Source organism: Hippocampus guttulatus, chromosome 3 (assembly GCF_054856545.1).
Source record: "Hippocampus guttulatus isolate MCC_2025c chromosome 3, RoL_Hgut_1.0, whole genome shotgun sequence".
Lineage (NCBI taxonomy): Eukaryota > Metazoa > Chordata > Actinopteri > Syngnathiformes > Syngnathidae > Hippocampus > Hippocampus guttulatus.
The window spans coordinates 3,333,042-3,350,041 of record NC_141263.1 but is presented as its reverse complement, the minus strand read 5'-3'; the positions used below and the strand labels follow the sequence as shown (position 1 = coordinate 3,350,041).

The 17,000-nt window shown below is 40.6% G+C and overlaps 1 protein-coding gene across 2 annotated transcripts in view; it reads left to right on the top strand.

Moving 5' to 3' along the window:
* The window catches only part of large2 (LARGE xylosyl- and glucuronyltransferase 2), a 102,682-nt gene extending 86,581 nt beyond the window's left edge, over window positions 1–16,101 (top strand). For both annotated transcript variants that reach the window (XM_086106805.1, XM_086106804.1), the window contains 10 exons: window positions 1,355–1,526; window positions 2,239–2,343; window positions 3,115–3,227; window positions 3,329–3,454; window positions 5,195–5,350; window positions 6,633–6,796; window positions 7,168–7,446; window positions 9,805–9,951; window positions 11,854–12,049; window positions 12,562–16,101. In XM_086106805.1, coding sequence (XP_085962931.1) covers window positions 1,355–1,526; window positions 2,239–2,343; window positions 3,115–3,227; window positions 3,329–3,454; window positions 5,195–5,350; window positions 6,633–6,796; window positions 7,168–7,446; window positions 9,805–9,951; window positions 11,854–12,049; window positions 12,562–12,759 — 1,656 coding nt within the window. In that variant the 3' untranslated portion in view covers window positions 12,760–16,101. The remainder of the gene's footprint in view (window positions 1–1,354; window positions 1,527–2,238; window positions 2,344–3,114; window positions 3,228–3,328; window positions 3,455–5,194; window positions 5,351–6,632; window positions 6,797–7,167; window positions 7,447–9,804; window positions 9,952–11,853; window positions 12,050–12,561) is intronic.
* Window positions 16,102–17,000: the final 899 nt, after the last annotated feature.

The following is a 17,000-nucleotide window of genomic DNA, read 5'->3' as shown; positions in this document are numbered from 1 at the left end:
ATTTCTCAGTCACAGCCACTGAAAATGGCCCATAAGTGCATTTTTTTGGTTTCAGCCTGAAAGATTTTTGTTATCCCAGCAGAAACAGAATGTCGTGAGGACGCAAGAAAAAAAATACACGATAGGGACACACTCAATTGGATAAAACGTCATGAATTGAGCGTCGCCTCATGTTGCTAGTTTTGGATGGACCGATTGCCCCCAGCCTTAATAGATTCGTGCTTGCGGCAGTGAGAAACCTCATTGGAACAATATGGAAGCAGTGCAAAGTGATTCTTCCCCAGCAGATTATGATGTCTAGTAATACGCGGACAACAGCTGTGTGTGCTAACGAGACCTTCATTCATCATAGAGGTTTTAGGACAACGTGCACTCACATCATGACACTTAACAGCAATCAGTCTTTACTGTCATAACACTTTTTGCGATATGGCATGCAACGGGTCTTCTTCACTCTTATTATTTGTTTTTATTCATTTCTAAGATCATCCATCAAAATGTCTTCACATGAAAATGGTCAGTGGAACTATTACATTTAGGGGGTCTCCATCTTTAATAAAATAAACAAACCAGCAAAAATTCATTTTGTTTTTGTTTGAATGTCGTAAGTAAATATTTTAAGAATTTGTTTGTTGATTTATTCTTTGAAGCGACAATATGAATCTACGACTGCAATTCAATTTTAGTGAAGTTAGTTCACACTTCACAGTCATAGTCATCAATGCAGTTGTACATTGTAAAGACAACAAATGTGAAATAGTCACAAAAAGTTGTATTATGTTCTGAATATACGGGGCCAGTCCCATTTCTGACAGAACCACCGCAACTTGGGTTTCAGCCTTAAATGAACATACCGGTCAAAATTAACTTCCTGGCATTCGATTCTAAGGGCCATTATCAATGGCATCTGATTCCATGAAAAAAGGTTTTCATTCAAAAAAGGATTAACTATTGAAATAATGACATACCTCTGTACGTTGCCTCAGTGTCAATCGGTCATTTTAATATTTATTTTTAAAATTTTTAAAATTTTTTTACAATAAGTGACAGTGTTTTCTCTGTACCAGGCAACTTGGAAAGTCAGGCAGGGTATGTCGTTGTTTTGGTTCATAATCGGCTTAAACCTTTTTTTCAGGGAATCAGAAGCCATTGATATTTGCACTTTTGTTCTTTATACACACTGACTAATTGAATACTGGAAATTTAATTTTGACCGGTGTGGTCCTTTCACGTCAGACCCTTTTGCCTGCGCATTAGTCAAACAGTCGGCGTTTCAGACATCACACATGCTCAAGTTCGGTGCTTTTGCTGTGGGTGAATCCTAACCAACCAATCCTTCATTGTTGTGTTTCAGTCCGAGGTGTCGTGGATACCAAACACTCATTACTCAGGTATTAACGGCTTGATGAAGCTGACTCTAACCAAAGCCCTGCCACATGACCTGTCAAAGGTCATTGTCCTGGATACGGACATCACTTTTGCCACTGATATTGCTGAGCTCTGGGGTGTTTTCAGAAGGTTCACAGGTAAGGCATTTTGAAATTTACATACTGTAGTGTACCAAAAAAATAAAAACATGTACATTGTACTGTATCTGCTGAACAAGACGCCAATGACTGAAAGTTTGGTAGAGGTCAAATAAACCTTGCGCTGCAGTTTGGTTCGGTTCTGTCTCTCTGTCTCTTGCGGGAGTCTGGAAGAAAAACTGATTTGTGTGCTATATTTTATAAGCGTGAGTCACACATCCTGTAATGTGGAAAAAAGTGCTTCTTTCAGTCCAAGATTTTTGCAGAGCTCGGTGCAAGACACAGAGGTGTCATGGAACGTCATGCCAATTACACCCAATTCATGAGGAATTGAATGTGTCTGATCACCATGTACTGTTAAGAACTGAAAGATCCTCAAAGGGAAAGAGTTTATAGAAAGTGATGATGGCATTTAGGCCCCCTCAGTCATCGTTTTATTCACATTTCTACGGCAGCGTCTTGTATTAAGTTCTGCCTAAGCAGACAAGTTCATAAAATAATCATCAGGTTTACGTTTACACCAGTGTATTTATTAAGGTTATACGTTCAATAAGAAACCATGAGCAAACAAAGATGCTGTCACACTTAATCTCACTGTCTGCTTTGGAGTTTTATGAATGAACACAAACTAAATCTCCAGATGGGTAACAGAGGCTTTGCCTCTAATCCCATGCAACCAAAACTCATTTTGGCCTGGTTTATGTGTTCGCAGATAAACAGGTCATTGGTCTTGTGGAGAACCAGAGTGATTGGTACCTTGGAAACCTGTGGAAAAATCACAAACCGTGGCCTGCACTTGGCCGGGGCTTCAATACAGGTAGGATTCTGACATAAGGTAACAGTTTGCTACTGCACCTGTTGCACCTAGAATCTACAGTAGGGGTCGCTAACTCAATTTGTGTGGGGGGGCCGCTGGAGAGAGAGTCTGGGCTGTATTATGCATTATGCAAAAAATTGGTTCATTTATTCAAAAAAAGTACAACTAATCCAATCTTCGCAATTTTTATTAACAACTGTTCAGAATATTTATGGCTCTTCAGGTCATGAACAAGATTGCTGACTCGGTTTGTCTCTCTCATCTCCCTGGTATTTTCCATCCTCCTCTGTGTGTGTGTGTGGCTGAGCAATGGCTGAATTTTTTGAGCACCGCAAATTTCTCTGCGCAGTCACATGTCAGTTCGCCACTTTCCATCCCCTCTTTGTCTTGAAACTGGTTGTTCTCGTCGCCAACCTTTTCTTTTCATGGCGAGTTTTGAAAAACAACATGACTGGGACTCTACTTGCTGTCACTTGAGAATTGCCTTTCCCCAAAAGATGTCATGAGCCTGAGCTATGGTAGCCCATGAGTGATTCAACAAATAAATAAATAAACACGCATGCGCACAAACACACAAAATGCCCAGTGCAACGACCCGGCAAAATGGTGGGTGCCATAAAATCTCATCCTGCGGGCCACAAATGGCCCCCGGTCTACAAAATTGAGACTCCTGCGCTACAGTGTTGCCCACTCACAGATGACCTTCAACAACCTGTTGTCCAGTGAGTCCTAAAATGATCATATTTTCTCTTGCTTCATATGCAAAACTAGGTGTAATTCTCCTCTACCTGGAGCGACTCCGACAAATTGGATGGGAGCAGATGTGGCGCCTGACAGCAGAGAGAGAGTTAATGAGCATGCTCAGTACATCTCTGGCTGATCAGGTGAGGAAAACCTCTGTTGTTCATTGGGGGGAAAAAATGTGTTCTTGAATTTAGTTCAATATTTGAAGGTAATCACATGTAATAACGACTTGTGCTTTCAGGACATCTTCAATGCATTCATAAAGCAGAACCCGATTTTGGTCCACCAGTTGCCCTGCTTCTGGAACGTTCAGCTGTCTGATCACACTCGTTCTGAGCTGTGCTACACTGAGGTTTCTGACCTCAAGGTATACTCACACAAAATTGGGTGAGGGGCCGGTGACTCTTAAAGGGTAATAAATTGTGCACATTTTCAAACCCCACGAGATCTCTTAAGAACATATCTGTGACATGCTTTCAACAAGATCAGCCATTCGTGTTGAACCAGTCGTGCACATAGGTGGTGCGTACCACTAAAAAGTGTATCTCTAGTTAAAGATGAGAAATACAGTGGCAAGAAAAACATGCAAACCATTTGTAATTGTTTTCTGGAGAACTTTGTCATCGTGTTATGTAGTCCTCATATAAGTCAAAGGCACTGAAAACTAAAATGGGCCCCCTTTTCATAAATCCCGCGCAGCGGGAGTCACATGTGGCACAGCAAACAGTCTCGATGGAAACATCTTTTTGCGGAGGAGGACGATGCATAATTGCAGCAATCTCTGCGTGAGTGAAGTCAAGCATTGCCACTGCTCCAGCCATGCTCGAGACAATGTGAACCGTGATAGCTGCTGGCGGCTTAAATATGTCCGCAAAGTTCAGTATCTTTCTGCCTGTGCCTCGATGTGGCCAACGGTCACCTCTGCACCAGTGGCTCGACGTGGTCTGAGCAGGCATACGTTTAAATCGATTTTCCGCCACATAATTGTCACTCGGCTCACTCCCTCTGCGCAGAGGGGTCTGTCAAATGGGCAAGCAAGTGCAGTGAGTCTTGTGCTTGCATGAAAATCAAGATCCACGAGCGTTTGCGCCCCACCACAGATCTGCTGTCTCAGCAGAAAAAAATGGTCACCTTTCATGTTTTTTACACTCTAATTTAAGGGTCCAGCTGATTATTATTTTAATAATTAATTCATCTGTGGATTTTTGTCGATGAATGGCTGAAAAAAACTGTAATATCCACTCCTTTATTCAAAAACAGGACATTATTTCAATTGAGCAAAAAACGCCCAAATGTTTTTTTTTTAATTCATCTATTCATTTCGGGTTTGATCTTCAAGATTGATTTTTTTGTTTGTTTTTTTAAGGGGAAGTCAAGTCAAAAATGTTCTCTCCAATAATATGTTCTATGCAACCCAACTAATCTAAACATGGTACTATGATTAATATTGCATTTATTGAACAGGAACCAAATGGAAAACTCCACCCATTTTTATCCATTTTAAGGGGCAGCTATTTTGCTATTTGCTGTAAACTTGCTCAAGTAAAGACTAGTCATGGCTTATCTTGCGAACAGCACATAACCAAACTCAGAAAACGACTCTGTGAAAATCAAATTAAAAAAAAAAATTGGAAACATTTGACAATCGATTCGGTGTCGATAAACTGTTGCAACTCAGTACGCTCATTAACATTTACAATGGCAGTGGAAAAAGCATGGACATAAATGAACCCTTGCAATTCATAATCCTGAGAATTAAAATCAAATCAATAATCTCAACCGGGCACTTCCTGTTGCTGTGGATCAGACCTGCACATCGTTGAGGAGGACGTTTAGCCGACTCTTCCTGGCAGAACTGTTTGAGCTCGATCATAATCTCATGTGTGTTCGCCCCTTTACATCGTTTTTTTGTTGATTTGAAGTCTGGGCTCTGATTGGGTCATTCCAAAAGGCAGATTGTTGTTTTTCTGAAGCCATCATGTTGTGGACTAGCTTCGGTGTTTTGGGTCATTGTATATAGTTTTCTTGCAACACTATTTTCTCTCTATATATATCATTTTGACCTATTTAGAACCCAATGACACCTGGTCTCAATCTGTGCTTCTAGGTAATCCACTGGAACTCTCCAAAGAAGCTTCGTGTGAAGAATAAGCACGTGGAGTTTTTCAGGAACCTTTACCTGACTTTCCTGGAGTATGATGGGAACCTGCTGCGGCGGGAGCTATTTGGGTGCCCAAGTCAGGCCAGTCCAGAGAGCATCCAGGTTAGATAAACACACGCAAGTACAGTACACACACCGTGGTAGCACCATGTCCGATAAAAGTCCTGAATGTTTTGGACACACACACACACACACACACACACACACACAGAGCGAGAGAGAGAGAGAGAGAGAGAGAGAGAGAGAGAGAGAGAGAGAGAGAGAGGGGGAGAGAGAGAGAGAGAGATTCACAGTTCATCAAAAACCATCAATGATTCCTACATATAAATTATACACCATGAGAGGAGAGTGGTATCCGCATGTTATGTTCAAACCAAAAGGAAAATGAACTGATCGTGCATTTCCGGTATATTAAGAAATACTGTGACAATATTGAATCAAAATATCTAGAGCAATATTAGAAATCCAAAATTCTTGACTTCACATATGATGGAAAGAAGCTGCGGGAAACACGACATAAGTCATGAGATGGAATTCAAAAATGCATGCCTTTCTAGAAACAGATGGAATATTGTTTTGGAAAACATATCCAGTTATATTGCAAGTTATTTTCACAATTATTTCACCATAACTGAGGGATGACGTGTACCGGTGTACAAGTCATAATTTTTAGAACAGGACCGCATGCATAAATTTCTTGGGGACGACCTGGCGACCCCCTTGCGTTCAAATGAATCAGTCGTGCATTATCATGTGGATCGCAGATTATTTGGGCATTGCTTGTCTGAAATTATTTCCTGTTTACGTAGATGCAATGTTGTGTGATGGTGCTTTCATTCAAATGTGGCCCCAATTCATCTTTGGCTCCAACCGTGCTTGGGACATTTTTGATTAATTTCCTTAGTTTTGCTCGCCCCAACTCATGTCCAGCATGTTTGGTGATTGTGAATATATACACAGGATATTCCATTTTTTTCTCTCTCTGTCTCTCTGAATTTAGTTCATTTTGATATTACAGTATACTGCTGTATTTGTGTTTGTATGCATGTGTGCATGCTGCAAAAGCTAATGAGGATTTTGTGCTAATGGGGATTTGCTAAACAATAAGAAAGAAAAAAAACAATGTAAATGATATTGTGTGACTGTTGCAAGGCGGCTGGTTAGGGCGTTGGCCTCACAGTGCAGAGGTGCATGGTTCGATTCTGGCTCCGGCCTTCTTGTGTGAAGTTTGCATGTTCTCCCCGTGCCTCCATGGGTTTTTTTCTGGGTATTCTGGTTTCCTCCAACATCCCGAAATCATTCATGGCAAGTTAAAATTTCACCATTGTTGAATCAAAGACCACAAACCCTGAAAATGTTTCAACCAAAGGTTCTTTTTCTTTAGTTGCAGACTGCTCTTGAGGAGCTGGTTGAGGATGATCAGTGTTATGACTTCCGCCGTGAGCGACTCACCGTCCACAGAGTCCATCTTTACTTCCTGCAGTATGAATATACCCCCACAGAGGATGAGAATGATGTCACTCTCGTAGCTCAACTATCCATGGATAGGTACCTGCTATTAAGGCATTTCACTAAATTTAGAAGTAGCATATCAGGAAAATCTGGATAAAATGTTTGCCTGCCTGAAAAATGCCTACATAACATCTATTGTTCTAAGTCCAAATAAACTTTGTAGCAATTTGTACATCTGTCATTCAGCACTGTACTGGCAGGACGTTATTGCGTTGTCCTTCATCTTATAAATGTATTTAGTAAACTATCAATGCATGTGCAGTGAATTATGAGGTAACCTTAGTTGTAGCACTCCTGTGCTTGTTACTGCTACTCCACAGATACATGTACGTGCTAACTAAAATAGCTAACCTATCACAGCATTGTATGTCTGAATAAAATGTGATTTTTCTGCATGTCACCGGAAGGCTACAGATGCTGGAGGCCATTTGCAAGCACTGGGAAGGGCCCATCAGCCTGGCCCTGTACGTGTCTGATGCAGAAGCTCAGCAATTCCTACGCTACGCTCAAGCCTCCGAAGTGCTGAAAAAACGCAAGAATGTCGGTTATCACATTGTTTATAAGGAGGGCCAGTTCTACCCCGTCAACCTGGTGAGGAATGTTGCCCTGAAGAATGCAAACACTCCCTATGTTTTCCTGACGGATGTGGACTTCTTACCAATGTATGGTCTCTATGATTATCTCAGGTAAGACCGGCTGCTGCCCTTCAGTCTACTGTATTTCAGCCGCCTGTTCACAATGGAACAGTGAATGCTTGGTGATCTCAGTCTCGCTGGTTTGTGCAGTGTTCATTTGAGTTAATTTCCTGTTTTTGAGTCCTCGTCGTGTAATGCAACAAGACTTTGAAGGTTATCGCTTCAGCTGCTTTGATTGTTGCTCCCACTAGTCTGTCTGCTGTCTTAACACTCTTCAAGTCTTAAACAATACTTTCTCATGGTATGAAGGAAGTATAGCTCCACTACAATGACTGCACCTGGAGCTACCAAAGTTTAAGCAGAAGGTTAGAGAGAGTAGAATGATTTCTATTGCTGGGCCCAAAATAGACAAGCACCATCACTATCCATTTTACAATCAGCCTTAAACACACATTTATTCCATAGCTTTCAAATGCAGCTTGAGAGGTTGCTCTTGTTTTACAGTTTTTTGTTTCGTAGTTTTAGCTTTGTTTTTGTTTTTGTTTTTTTTTGGGGGGGGGGGGGGGGGGGTTCTAAATGGTTTTATTTTCACTCGTGTTCAATTAGTACTTTTGTACAGTACTCTCTTTCAGATGCGGTTAAATGCTCTATAAATAAATCTCAGTTCAGTTGAGCTCAAGAGGCTCTTCACCCAATGTATGAAAAGCTTTTCTGTAAATACACCCACAACTATGTAACGTTATCCTGGTTGTCACCATTGTAATCATTTTGGTTATCATCTTCTGGTGCAGAACATGTGTGAGCAGCTGAGTCATTAAATTCCGGTAATTTGTGTTGCGTCTCTCTCCTTGGACAGGCAGGACTTTGATTATGGTTCAGGCATTATGTCAACAAGCAATTTTTTTTTCAACTATCAAAGATGGTTTCTAAGTAGGCCAACAAGTATCTATTTTATTGAGGAAATGTAGAGGAGAAAAAAAAGTCCAGATATATAAAAAATATATTTGGGTATAGAAACAAAGTATTTGTACACTGTTACATTACAACACAGGCAAATGCATGCTACGCCCAGAGCAAGTGTTCAAAAGTCAATGATGAACAGCAAGCAGCTACAGTATTTAAAGCTACCGTCTTTGACGTCCCAAGAAACTCTTGATGCAGGATCCTTTCAAAGGCTCAAACTCTTGTATTAACTGTATTTCCGCTACACATACCCATTTTTGCGGGGGCCTCAGAAATACAGGAAGACTGATTTCCAAACAGTTTAAGTCACCAATGAATACCATGCTAATTTGGATGACACAGATGGACGAGGTTCTGGACGGTTGCTGAATGGACAGCATGTCCACAAAGGCTGTGGTGCCAGCGAAGAGGCGTTAAATTGATGTTTTGTGCTGGAATAATGGGGCTGAGATGGTCAGCCCCTGTCGGGTTCATGGAGGTCTCAAAATGACAGAATGACCACAGAATATGAGGAGTTTGCAACTGACCAATTCCTGTCATGTTTTCCAAAGAATTACACATAATGCAGAAAAAAATTGCATAAAACGATAAATTATGCCACACTGCAAATAATAATAATAATAATAATAATGCATTTTATTTAAAAGCGCCTTTCATGCCACCCAAGGACACTGTACAGACAATAAGAAAATACAATGTAAAAATTAGTAAACGAGATATTATATAAAAACAGGACATAAAATCATAAAAACATAGGAAATGGAAGAGCTATGTGTTGTAGGCAATCCTGAACAGGTGTGTTTTTAGACGGGACTTGAAAGTGGAAAGAGGTGTGCAGTTTTGGAGGTCCGGAGGTAGGTTGTTCCAGAGCTTTGGAGCAGCGTGACTGAAGGCTCTGGCTCCCATGGTGCTCAGTCGGGCAGGGGGCACTGACAGGCGGAGGGAGGACGAGGATCTGAGGGAGCGAGAGGGGATATGCACCTGGAGAAAATATACAATTGAAACTCCGAGTGAAAAGGGGGAAACACTGTGTGTGGCCACCATCCTCCATGACCTCAATTCTATTAAAAGCTTGTGGACCAAGCTTAAAATGAGTCGTCAGTTTCAGTGGATTCAAGCGGAAATAATATTAGTATATTTGAAGAATGATGTCAATGTAAAGACAGACTTGAGTGGATGTGCACAATTTGAAACACTGGATTTCGTGTAATGACAATGTCATTGTAGTTGTTGTGTTAAATAAAATCCCCGGTGTTTATGTATTTTACCATAAAAATTCATGTAAAAGTTGACGTTTAAAAAAAAAAAAAAAGGCATCGTAAATTTCTTGGTAAATGAATCCATTTCAAAATAAAACATCAGACAGACAAGCTGGATTAAAGCAATGTCCAAAATATGGGGTTGGATTTGTAATCGTTGATCGATTGATTTCTTTCGTCTGTGCAGAAAAACGGTCACACAATTGGACATGGCAAATAATAAGAAGGCTCTGGTGGTTCCAGCTTTCGAGACACTGCGTTATCGCTTGTCCTTCCCCAAATCCAAAGCAGAGCTCCTCTCCATGCTGGACATGGGGACACTCTATACCTTCAGGTACAGTACAAGAATGTGAATGCAGGATGTTGTCAGTATTCTATGATCAAATGTTCTCTACAATTCATTTCAACCCCTAATCAGAATTGTTCTACATCAGTTCTGATGCTCTACTTGAGATAGTTTTAATGCCGTAATCCTGATAACCATTTACCCGGTTGCTGTTAACTATTCCATTAGGGGTGCACCGATTAATCGGCCGGAATCGATATCAGCACCAATTTCTTTTAATTTGGGGGATCGGTAATCGACTGATCCCTTAAAATAAAACCAGTCTTCTCCACCGATCTCATCTCCCTCCGCAGAGGTATGGAAAAGTCAGCCACTGTTCACTTCTGCTGTGAGATTACCGATAAGGTATTGGTTTTTATTTCAGAGAACTACTTAATATGCAATTAAAACAACCCGCTTGTATTGTTTCACAGGAAGTGTTCAATGTTTCACAATAAGACAAGATTGGAGCATCAAAGGCATATGCTGTTGGTTCTGGAAAAAAAAAAAAAAGAAAAGATCAGGATTGACAAGTCAGACATTTTAAAGATCGGTGATCGGCCCGAAAGGGTCATCGGTGCACCCGTGATTCTGTTCGGATTTTCGTTCGTTTTGAATGGGAAATGTGTTGAGAGAACAGTAAGGGCAGCATATACCATCAGAGGCTGTACCAGGTCTTCAATTATAAATCAAATGTAACATTTAGAGGTTCTTTCACCTGCTTACTGTTTTGGAGTGATCAAGAAAATGCCAGAAAGCGCCAGATTGAGAATGTAGCATAGAGGGTTTACTGAATTAAAACCAACATGACAGTGCCCTCTCAGCCAATGTTTTTTTTACATTCTGGGTGACAGTATATGGACGGTACAAATTATGACGAAAATCATCAATGATTTTTATTTTCATTTCCATGATGACTTGGCTAGTCAGTGTTGCGAGTGTGGCACAATGACAGCTGGGTAGTCATTGGAGTCATCTGAGACAAAGCCACACCGAGTAAACTGTGAAAGATGGTTTCAGCTTCTGGAAAGGAATGAAAGGAGAGCTTTCCAAAGCCCCTTAACACGGCTATTATACCTTGTGATTACTGTATATTGATGCTGATGAAACTGAATGGTAATGTTGATGGGTTCTGCATAAATAACGAGGCACTCTGGCGGACTCAGATTTACTTGTACAGTCTCAAGTGACCTAGTAGATAAGTGGATGTATGGACTTCATAGGAATGCGATAAAGGAAATGTATTTATAGGCTGTGTTGAAACGTGCTCTTGTCTATAAAGACGGAGGGTACCGGTATATTCCGTCATAGATCCAGAGGGGATCAACTATTTGAGATCAAGGCACAAGTAAATACATCGAGTGTGTTCTTAGCAGGTGTGCCTCGGCCGACTCCACTCGCCAGCAGTTGCAAAGGAAAGACAGAAAACGAAGAAACCAAGAACATAACACTGTATGAAGCAAAAAGAAAATGTAAATTTATGACTTGTTTTATTCCATGTGCCAAACTGAAAACGTGTGTATTGTCCGGGGAGAAACTATAATCAGCTCAAATTTGCTCACAAACTTGGGAATTCCTGTGGGGATCCTAAGTGACACAGACTGTGGAATTCCAGAGTTCAGGGGATTTGAGTGAGAAAATATTGGGATTGTCTTTGGCTCGAGAGCACGAAAATTAAAACTACTAATGTAAAGACGAGTGTTTATCTCTGAAAATTAAGGTGGATTCCATGGGAGTGGAGCATGATGAGGGAAATCTGTCTCTTGGGTGCACTTCCTGTGATTCTTGGAACCACCATGAACTCTGTGACTAGCATGTCAAAGTAACATGCAATGAACTCTATAGAAAACCCTTTTGAATCGGAACCTGATCAGTGAAAAACATTTTCACCATGACTTATTTTATCTGCAGGTATCACGTGTGGCCGAAAGGCCATGCCTCCACCAACTATGCTAAATGGAGGACAGCCACCACACCTTATAAGGTTGACTGGGAGGCAGATTTTGAACCTTATGTTGTCGTGAAACGACATTGCCCAGAATATGATCAGCGCTTTGTGGGCTTCGGCTGGAACAAGGTTTCCCATATCATCGAGCTTGACGCACAGGTACTGTGCAACACAAATTATCAGATCTATAACATGCACTGTACTTTGTCGCTGCATAAAGCGCATTTCAGTCTGGTGTTTGAATTTGGTGGGTTGGTAAAGGGGAAGTCAAGGTCAAAATTTTCCTGGCAAAAATATGCTTTCTCTGCAGACACCGGTCTAAACACAGTAAAAAATTACATTTGTGGCATAAGAATAAAGGTGATTAGTCAAGCCACCCATTTTCAACCATATTTAGGTGGCTGACATGTTCATGCAGCATCGCCCTCTGCTGTCGACGGGAATGGACGTCAAAGTGCCACTAGCCTTAAATTGGGAACGTCACGGTCTCTTTTCTGGATTTGGTCATGTGATGTTCGCAATGCAAGCTCCTGGTTTACTTCTGCTTTATGGAATGAATTTACCAAATGAAAGAAACACGTCTACAATTAGTTTTACGTACAATATTAATGCAGGAAATCAGGAAATGCCAGATTAATTCATAATATTGATTTCGGTTTTTTCCCTTTCAGGAGTATGACCTTGTGGTTCTCCCGAATGCTTTCATGATCCACATGCCCCATGCACCCAGCTTTGACATCTCCAAGTTTCGCTCCAGCTCGAGCTACCGCAACTGCCTGAAGACTATAAAAGAGGAATTCCACCAGGATTTATCCAGGAAATATGGCTCAGCTGCTCTCAAGTACCTCACTGCCCAGAGGAACATCTGAGCAATGCTGTCAGACGCACTTTTTCACAAGATAAAGAGCTCATACATACCGTTGATTGATTGGTGCTCAGCGATGGCCAGCACCAAGTTGCAATCCGACGGTAAAGCTTTACAGCCCCTACAGGACAAGAAGAAAGTTTAACATGATGGCAAATATCCTCATTTATATGGATTCACGAGGCCGATGCAGGTGTGAGACTGAAAGATCTCGCTTTAAAGCGTGTGATTGAAAACAATGTTACAAGTTGTTTCGTCAATCAGGGATATTTCAGGCAGACATGGATCTCTGGAAACCAAGTTCAAGAACACAAAACAAGCAGTACAGTTGGCATTTACATCACAAAGTTAGCGGTTGTGACGGTCAGCTGACCGTGAGGAAATGTTTACGCCTTATGACTTTGTACAGTATTTACTAAGATATTTAATATTTTCATATCTACACTTGTAAATATAAACCGATTAACTTAAAGAAGTGAGCCGGTTAATTTGTCATTCTTGTTGAGACCTTTAAAATATTATCCATCAGAGGCCAGTTTCAATAATTAAGTAGCTTCAGGGGAGTGTCTGTGTGCGTCGACGTGTGGAGATTTTGTACTGTATCGGTGCCACACACTGTCAGCACTCTGCATCTGGTTTATTCCGGTTGGGTACGAATCATTCTGCAAATGTGCTTAAGCACCACATGTTCATGTGGTCTATTCACAAATGAAGAATAGTAAGATCAGGTATCTCATTATTTTTCCTTCCAGGCGACGTTAATAAGCAATGCAGTGATAGAAAACAACTCAAAACTAAAATTTGTATTATCGAGAAGCTGTTATATGTATGACTGAATTGCAGATGCTTAGTTTTCTGTATATTTGGCATTGTTGTCTTATTCACTGGATATTGTGTGATCTGCTGAACCGTTCCAACAACAGTTTTAGAGTGCAAATTAAATTAAAAAGCAAATTCATCAAAACAGCACAAAATTGGAGCCTAATTCACAGAACATTTTGTATCCAAATTGATAATAGTTGACCTTGTTTTTCACCTGCGACTTTTGTTCAAAAAACACCATTTCTCTACGTTCATACTGCAAGGTGTGATGCCCAATTTGTTCACATTACAAAAACAAATGCGGCTTCTGATGTTAACAATGCGTTCGTGATGTGGTACGCATGCGCAGATGCTGATTCGCGTGCAACAAAAAAACGACTTCATGTGGCGCAGTGTTTACTCAAGTGGCCCTGCATATACAGCGACTCATTTTATCATCTCATGTCACCAGAGTAGCGAGGCAGGAGGAGGTAGAAACATTTTGGGGATATGAGGTAACGCTTCTCAATCTCCTCGTTTCATGGAGATGTCCACTAAAGATGACCTCATGACATTGCCGTGCATAATAAGTGAAACGCCTCCATGGCTGAATTACTATTATCGCCACAAATGTCCACCTTATGCTTCATGTTTCAAGTGGGATGAATTTAAATTCTAATGTAACGACAACGACAACAACTATTACTCAAAAGATGTGCACGGATGAGATCTCATACAGAAGACACATCGCATACCTATCCGATTTACATCCACATCCAAAAGAGGCCCAGGTTGTATTTGAAAAAAAAAAAATCGGAACTATACTGTTTGCACTGCATGAAAAAAAAGAGATACGTGTCACATATGGGCAAAAAGTGAGATGCAATGTGAACACAGCCTTAGTTGGGTTTCCTAAATATAAATGGCCACACCAAAGGAAGTTTCTTTCTGTTTTGTTTTGTTTTGGGGGTTTTTGCATCATCCTTCAACTACTTTTTATCATCTACAATTTGTCCCTGCAGGAATTCGCGACGCAACACTGGCAAAATTTGCCGCGGATTTCAAAGCCCTGCCTGGAATTGAAAGCAGTCCGGGTGCCCAATATTACTTTTACATGTAGTATTTGATCCTGGTGTCTAGACGTCGTGGTCAGACAGGATACACTGCAGAGCGTGATGCCCAATTCTATTTTTTTTCCATGTTCTCGTTCATGTGACAAAAACAAATGTGTCCTGCAATGTTAACTGGACGCTTCCATGATGTGACACACGTGTGCATAAAGCACGACATCGAGTGACACACGCAAAAGATGATGATACGCAGTAATGAATACAGGAATAAATCGAATCTTTTTTTTTTTAATCACCAGCTGAAGATCAATATAGGAGGTGTTGGGAATTATTTGGGCGAATTGAGGCAACGCTTTTGTCTCCATTTGATGGAGACAAAAGAGTTGCCTCAATTGATGACGTCACATTATTGCCGTGTATAAAAAAATGAACTGTCTGTGTGGTTGAATGACATTTACTGTCATACTGTATGCAGTCTGTTAACAATATCCAGGTCAAGTGGCGAGTTTACAATTTAAGTCTTTGCTTTAATATCACTTGTTCTGCCTCAATTTATTAGCTTTTTAGCTTGTCATTTTAGATCTTTTTTTTTTTTAACTGAACATGGAAAATCAACATTTAAGCCGAGGAAGCAAGATTTGCTCTCCGCACAATCAAAATTGTTCTCCACAGAAGCAACACTTTTTCACAGCAGATTCCTGTGTGGACTAGACAATGACCAAAATTTATTTTTATACAAATATCTATTTTTTGAAAATTATTTGTTCATGAATTCATTTTGGTGGCAGTTACTTGACTTCTTTCTATGGTTTCAGTCATAACAGCCCTCCAAGTGAAACGGTAAAAAATATGGCCCGCGACAAAAGTGAGATGAGATCTCCCACTCCATTCTTCCTTCACACGAAACTACCAGTATACCCAAAGGGAAAAAAAAAGACAAAAGTTGTTTCTGTTGTCTTGTTCTCTCTGTGTGGCCCAGTGTTTTTGGAACCTCTGTTTTAGCAGCACAGAGAATCTGAAGAGCCAAGAATTATATTATCATGAGTGGGTGCTATTGAGACCACTGGATAATAGTTGGCTGTTTCTAGAAACAATGAGAATGGGTGCGAAATACGACTCGGAAGCAACTACGCTACATAGTCAAGCCAAAGAACAGCATTTGGGTCGAAACTTTATTTTTCAGTGTACATAGCCTGCTGGCGTATTATAGTACCAAAGTAAATTAATTCATGAGCTCTTGTTCCTTGTGTGAATTGAAGTTGTGCTACCTTCACCACATAATGCCACAAAAGGCAAGATGGTCAAATCTGACTTTGAGCAGGAGATTGGTAGATTTGCTCCTCAATGGTGTATTCACGGTCAAACAAAATATGTGTGTGTGTGTGTGTGTGTGTGTGTGTGTGTGTGTGTGTGTGTGTGTGTGTGTGTGTGTGTGTGTGTGTTATGCCGACTAAACTTTTGAGAACCAAACATATTCCATTGGCACCTTTCAATGAAAAATTAAAGATGGTACCAAATCAAAATTGCCTAGATAAATCACATTTTCGCTCCACACCCACGGACTGTCCCAAAGAACACTTTGGGCCAGTGTTTAGAAAGGATTTTTATTGGTCTCTGGTTTTGATATCATAAAATCTTGGTATTTGAAGAGGAGTGTGTCAAGGTAGTCCGGAGTTCTCCGGACAGAATTGGATTCTTCAAACGTAGACTCAGAGAAGGATTGACAAAAAGGTTTTATTCATACAAAAACGTGCAAGTACAGCAAAGGCCGCTGGTTACAATAAACCAGGAAATCACAAAATAAACGCTTGCAAAGGCAAGGACAAAAAACAAGAAAACACAAAGCGCCTTACCTTAATAAAACGTGACTAGAATTATCAACCAAAATACTATTTACATAGAACAAAGAAAACATGTGGCGATAAACTACAAGGCGGTTGGGTTCAATACCTCTCGCAAGGTTAAGAACCACTGAGCTAGAGTATTCGGGCACTTGGATACAGAGTTCTGAGCGAGACGAATTTTCTGACAGCAGTAGTTGGCATGGCGTGGCTTTTTAAAGGCGGAATGTAAATCCAAATTCCTGTCAGGTGCGGCTCGTGAGGAAACGCCCACTCTCCAGCTGGAGGAAACAAAGCAAACAGGACAGGATCATGACAGAGTGTGTAGACTTGGGTAGTTTTGTTTTGTTTTGTATTTTGTCAGCTGTAACTAATTAATTATCATCACAGGTTATGAGTAATGGTAGGCATGCCACTGTATATTACACTGTATATTTTATAAATGAGACCTCTGGACATGAGAGAGAAAAAGTAGTGGACCAGTAGTGGATACAACATTTCATGACTATAGCATTGCATGGTTCTGGAATTGC